The 5,895-nt window shown below is 44.0% G+C and overlaps 1 protein-coding gene across 2 annotated transcripts; it reads right to left on the bottom strand.

Moving 5' to 3' along the window:
- Positions 1 to 2,971: 2,971 nt before the first annotated feature.
- On the bottom strand, positions 2,972 to 4,943 carry kbtbd13b (kelch repeat and BTB domain containing 13b). 2 transcript variants are annotated; one of them, XM_080474510.1, is made up of 2 exons: positions 4,644 to 4,932; positions 2,972 to 4,355 (listed from the first exon to the last, which is right to left on the bottom strand). In XM_080474510.1, the coding sequence occupies exons 1-2, from the start codon at positions 4,906 to 4,908 to the stop codon at positions 3,478 to 3,480; spliced, it is 1,143 nt and encodes a 380-aa protein (XP_080330636.1). In that variant the 5' UTR covers positions 4,909 to 4,932; the 3' UTR covers positions 2,972 to 3,477. The 2 variants fall into 2 exon arrangements, with proteins under 2 accessions (XP_080330636.1, XP_080330635.1); XM_080474509.1 differs by having other exon boundaries at positions 2,978 to 4,943.
- Between the last annotated feature and the right edge of the window lie 952 nt (positions 4,944 to 5,895).

Below are 5,895 nucleotides of genomic sequence, written 5' to 3'. Positions count from 1 at the left end.
AAAACAAGTTCCAAACAAAATATCCAGAAGCATCTCAGTCCTGGCCAAAGCTAAGTACTTGCTGGACCAGAATTCTCTTTATATTCTGTACAACTCACTGATACTACCTTATCTAACTTACTGTGTGGAAGTATGGGGAAATACTTATGCAAGTTCCTTGAAAAGACTTGTCATACTGCCAAAAAGAGAAATAATATTTGACCCCAATGTTGGCATTCGGGAGCATACTAATCCACTTTCTTCTCAAAAATGTTTACATTTATGGATCTTGTAGAGTTTAAAGTTATTCAAATAATTCATAAAGCAAAGAATTATTTATTCCAAGGAAAAATTCAAAAATTGTTCTGTAAGAGAGAAAACTGTTGTGATTTAAGAGGAGAGTCACAGTTTAAAACTCATAAAGTCCATTTAAGGTTTTTGTGTCGCAAACTGTGGCATAGAATTATGGAATAAACTGTGTGTGGAGACTAAGCGAGTGTCAAATGCGTGCCAATTCAAAAAGAGATGTAAAGAGTTGATCCTGGTGAGGTCCACTGCTTGTTGATGACATGAGGATTGTTTTTTTATACAGTCGTGCTGTTTGAGGGATACGTGTGTCTTAACTGTTGATAGTATAGTATTTTGTAGGATTTAATGCATTGAAAGGGATGAAGACATATTGTAAATTAAGATAACGGCAATGATGTGAAGGGGTAAGATTAAATAGGTACGTCTTCTTCCTACTCTTTTTCGTGCATATGGTGTTTACCCTTTTATATTGCGTATGTAACTGGATGTTCTGGTTTTTGGTTTTGGTTTTTTTACATGTCTGAAATAAAAACTTCAAATCAAATCAAAAATCCAAATCTTAAATTGTTGTTCTATAATCACTGTGTGAAAGGTATAGGCTTCTGAAAATATACAGTTTTTATGTATTATTATTCTCACGGCAGCTAAATATCAATGATATTATATTTCTGGCCGTTTTCTTCCAATCATCATTTTTGCTTTCATGAAAGGAACAATAATGAATGAATGAATGAATGAATGAATGTGTGTGGTTTCATTACAAAAACTAGCAATAGCACCCACTAGTGGTCCCACACACTAACTACATAGTTTTCAGCGTTTCTGCCGTTTCCGTGTCAGCGGACATCGTTTCCTAAATGTTACAATGTAAACGCCAAACTTTTGCAGAAACGATGCGTTTTCACATGAAACGTGTAAAACGGGGCTTCAAATGTGAGTTTTCACAGAGCGAACTCCTGCTGTGCTAAAGTGACAAATCAGTTCTTGTCATGTTTTGTATTTTGTTTTTGTTTAAGGAATCTATATGGAGACAGTAAAAGTTTCACAGTCAGAGCCTGAACTCGGGGTGATGACGAGGACACAACGCTTACATGCACCGACGTCTGTAAAAATCGTGAAACCATGAAATCGTTTTATTTTTTGCTTTACTTGTGTTTGAAAATTGTATTATTTAGATCCGAAAATATAAATTACTTGAAAAAAATTGCGGTTTCTTCTCTTAACATGAGCTAAATATCATGTTTATGGGGGTTCGTTTTGAAGACAGGAGGTATCGTCATATGAAATAATTGAAAAAAAAACTAAGGATTCTTTGCATTTTTCAAAGTAAATAACAATAAACTCCTGTTCTACAGTCTCAGGTTGGGTTCCCGAGGTCTCGGGGTCATGGGGTCAAAGCTGCCGCAGCATCAGTGGCGTTGCCTCCTCAGCCCACCAGCCCCACGCCATGTGCATGTCAGCAAAGGCCGTATTTAGACTGACCTAGTTCCTGCAGCAGCGGCGGTTGGATAACAGCACACACGCATGTGAGCACAGAGATCCGAACGTGCGTCACCTCGATGACCTCAGCCGGCAGCCAAAGCACCATTTTCACTTGTTCTTTATCAGGTCAGCCCAGTGTCATGGAGGGACCACGTCGCCCCAATATGAGCTTCTCTTCACTGGCTTCTTCTTAAATCGAGAATCGAATTTAAAATCCTTCTAACTTATAAAATCCTTACAACCAGGCTCTATTGTATCTTGAAGAACGGTTAATCCCATGTCTCCCCACTTGGTTCTCAGAGTGCTGACCTACTGGAGGTTCCAAGGTTTTCTAAAAATAGAATGGGAGGCAGAGCTTTCAGCTTTCAGCTTTCAGGTTCCTCTCATGTGGAACCGACAGCCAGTATCAGTTCGGGAGGCAGAAACAGTCTGGACTGTTAATGTCAGGCTCAAGACTTTTCTATTCAATACAACTTACAGTTAAGGCTGGTCCAGGACCTTGGACCATTTCTACTGAAGGTGCTGAAGGTTTAGACCTACACTGAGCTGCTCTCCTTTCTCTCTCGCTCTCTCTCTCTCTCTCTCTCTCTCTCTCTCTCTCTCTCTCTTTGTACTTCCATGTAGGATCTCTGACAGTGGATATTGAAGGTTGTGATCCGAGTCTTCAACAAGTCTACAGTGAATGAAGTCGCTGCCTTTTTATGAGAATCTGTTGGTCGTTGCTCTCTGTCTCCATCCATCTTTTTCTCTCTCTATCCTCCTTCTTGCAACCAGAACAGTGGAAAGACTCTACCTCTGAGTCTGGTTCTGCAGGTTTCTTCCTGCTAAAACAGTTTTTCATTTCCTCCACCTCCTGAATTGAATTGAATTGAATCGAATCGAATCGAATCGAATCGAATCGAATCGAATCTCCAGGACTGCTCCTAAAAGTTAACAAAATGCAATAAGATGAAGGAGAAACGATTACTCAGATATTTCCTCACTCAAGAATGTCAAGAATATCAGAGTGTTTGTCAGCCACGAAGCGTATTGAAGCTGTTGTTAGACTGACCCACATGGTGCTGGAAGTTCAGTTTATACCTATCTTTACACATCTTTACTGAGCCGGCAATCAATCAATCCATCCATCCATCCATCCATCCATCCATCCATCCATCCATCAATCCCAGCTAATTATAGGCACAGTCAAGGTACACCAGTTGAAGTTGCCAGTACACCACATATTTATTTGAAATCAAAAATGTAGAAATGCTGCCAATGAACATGAGCATGTATCCCCCCCAATATCAAGGCTCACCACCAAAAATAGTAATACTGATGACTATTTGCAGTACAAGCACGGCGTGTGAGAATAGACTGAGACTAAGTAAAGGCATCATAGTGTAAATACAAGGGTCTGGTCCCACCCCTCTTTCTGAACTTACTACACTATTTCTGCAAAACGGATGCCAGATCTTACCTGCACTTCAACATCAGGGGGCCTCTCACAGGCTTAATGCGAAGACTCTCGGTCAGATCTCAAGCAAAGTCAAAGGTTTTATTATTCTATTGCATTACAAACAAAAATGAATAGCAACACAATGAATACTGAAAGTTGCCATAAACAAGAACTACACATTAAATGTATTGAAACACCAGAGTGTAAAAAATGACATGTCTGAGAGTAAAAACGCGCAAACAACCCAACAAATCTGAAACCAATCAAAGTCAATGTAACATGAGAGCATCCGGGAGTCGGAGCAGAAATGTCCACACAGAGCCACTCCTGGGGAAACCCTTCATCTGTCTCCTGGGCTTCCAGTTCCTCCCATGGACCATGTACTCCAGAGTCATACTCCTGTTCAGCGTAAACACAGAGTCGCCTCTTACCACGGCCGTGAAGAGTGAACCTCTGCTGTTTGCGAAATGTCCCGGCAGAGATGTCCACTGGGCCGTGGTGAGGTTGTAACAGTCCATGAGACATCTCAGGAAGTCATCGGATGGGCCATTTCTCATGATGTACAGGTTGTCCCTGTGCCCGACCAGGCAGTGGCCATAACTCTGGTGTCTGATCAGCGTAGTAACCAGCCGCCACTCGTCGGTTCCAGAAATATACTCGTAAATCTCAGAGGTTTCCATTGGCTTCCATAAACACACAAATATCCTGCTCATGGTTTTGGTGCAGGCTGCTCCTGCCGCCGGCCGGGGCAAGTGAGCGGCAAATGTCCACCTCTCAGATTTTAAATTGTATATTTCCACAGATGACATGACCGTTCGCTCGTACTCTCCTCCGATGGCATAAAGACAACTGTCTACACCCACCAGGCTGAGATTGTAGCGCGGCTGTGTCGGACCGGCACTCCTACGCCAGCTGTTATTTTCAGGGCTGTAGCAGAAACATCCGTCCACCACTTGTTTCTGGACTCCATGAACACCTCCGATGATATAGAGTTTGTTGTCGAGAACGGTCACACCAGCCATGGAGGTGCTGGCCTCCAGAGGGAGATCTGTCAATACTTTCCAGCCTTTGCTGGTTTCGTCCAGGAAGCAGACCGTCCTGGAGGCGGCGTGCACCGTTTCATCCACGCCGCAGGTCACATGTGCCCCTACGGCCACAAATATTTGAGGGGTCAAAGACTCTATGTAAGCAATCAGATCTGACGGTAAGGTATTCCTGACCTCCGCCTCCAGGTCATCGTACATGTCTCGGATGAACAGTGCAGCAGCATGGTGAAGCCGCATCAGGCCGAAGGTTGCCGCAGTGTGGTACATCAGCAAACAGTTATCAGCGTCAATAAAGTCGATAAGATACTTGGTGAGCGGTGTCACCTGCAGAAACGCTGCACATTCAATGGCTTCAACAATGTCGTCCTCATCCAGGATCGGTATCTCACCTCGTAAAACCGCCAAAGCAATGAGGAAGCCTCGAGCGCGCAGACACTTGAGGTGGATCTCTTCCTGCTGACACTCCTTCATTCCTGATCGATACAAAGCTTGGAAGTAGTCACAGCTCTGGACAAGCAGTTTTTTTTCCTCTGAGAAGTGAGTGTTCCCGACCACGATGGTTAATTTGTCTGAGACAGAGAGCGGCAGGAGCCTGTCACTGTCTGCACCGGCACAGCCGCTGCTGTCCTTCGTTTCACCCCCGTGCTCTGACATTACAATTCACTGATCGCCACACTCAGGAACACATTCCCTCTGAAAGCAACACGGGAGGCTGAAGCTTGTCCAAAAAGTCCCGAAGAGGAGTCTGAAGAGAGGAGTGACCAGCTCTTCGGGGAGGATCGGGTCTTTCACAGGTTTGAAAATAGAAGGAGCTAAACATAGGAGAGAACAAATGAACAGAGCTGCATTCATGCTGGAGCCAGGATTGGACCAACTGAATGCAGGGTTAATGCCAGCTCTCAATACAGAGGGGAAGGGTCGGCTCGCCCAATCCCAGAAGCATGGAAAACATTCACATAACATGGTTTACCCTTGAAAAGATTCATTTCAAAGAGACAAATTACTTCAGCTGATTCCAGCTTTTTGTTTACAGCAGCCCTTCCAACTGACTCCTAAGCCTAATTTGTACTCCAAAGGATACTCAAACTCCACAAAGCCTCGGCGTCACCTGAGTCACGAGACACATGGGCGCGACAGAAGGCAAAGAGGCTGCCAGACCACGAGGGCTGTGATTGGTCCAGTCGACCACGTTATTGGAGAAGCTGTTAAATTCCAGAGTGAACAGCTCACACCACCCAGGAGCAAAGCGAAGACATTCTGGTTGCTATGTTGCTGACAACGCTTTAATATGATAATATGAACAACAGCGTGCAGGAAGCCGGCTTGTCTGTGGCTTGAACCCGAAGCTAAACTTCTTCACAGCATCACTTCCAAACTTTGTGCTGAAATGTCTCCTTTGGACCCCCCCCCCAAAAAAACAGTTACATGTAGATTCGTGACCGATCCTTCTACGCCTCATACAAGCTAAACTTCCAGGGGTGAAAGGACTGCACAGACGCTACGCCCTGCCAAATGCATACTGTAGATGCAGTAGTACTGCGTATATTAGCCTGAAGAATCACCATCTCTGTTCCCTGATTTGTCTGAGCATCAGACAGATTGAAGTTCATAGAAAATCACATTTTCACAAAGTCAGAGAGA

Source organism: Lipophrys pholis (assembly GCF_963383615.2).
Source record: "Lipophrys pholis genome assembly, chromosome: 11".
Lineage (NCBI taxonomy): Eukaryota > Metazoa > Chordata > Actinopteri > Blenniiformes > Blenniidae > Lipophrys > Lipophrys pholis.
This window is presented reverse-complemented; position numbering and strand designations above follow the sequence as displayed.

Bases quoted from the DNA above. Each gene is read 5' to 3' on its own strand.
- kbtbd13b (XM_080474509.1), bottom strand. From the start codon at position 4,908: ATGTCAGAGCACGGGGGTGAAACGAAGGACAGCAGCGGCTGTGCCGGT.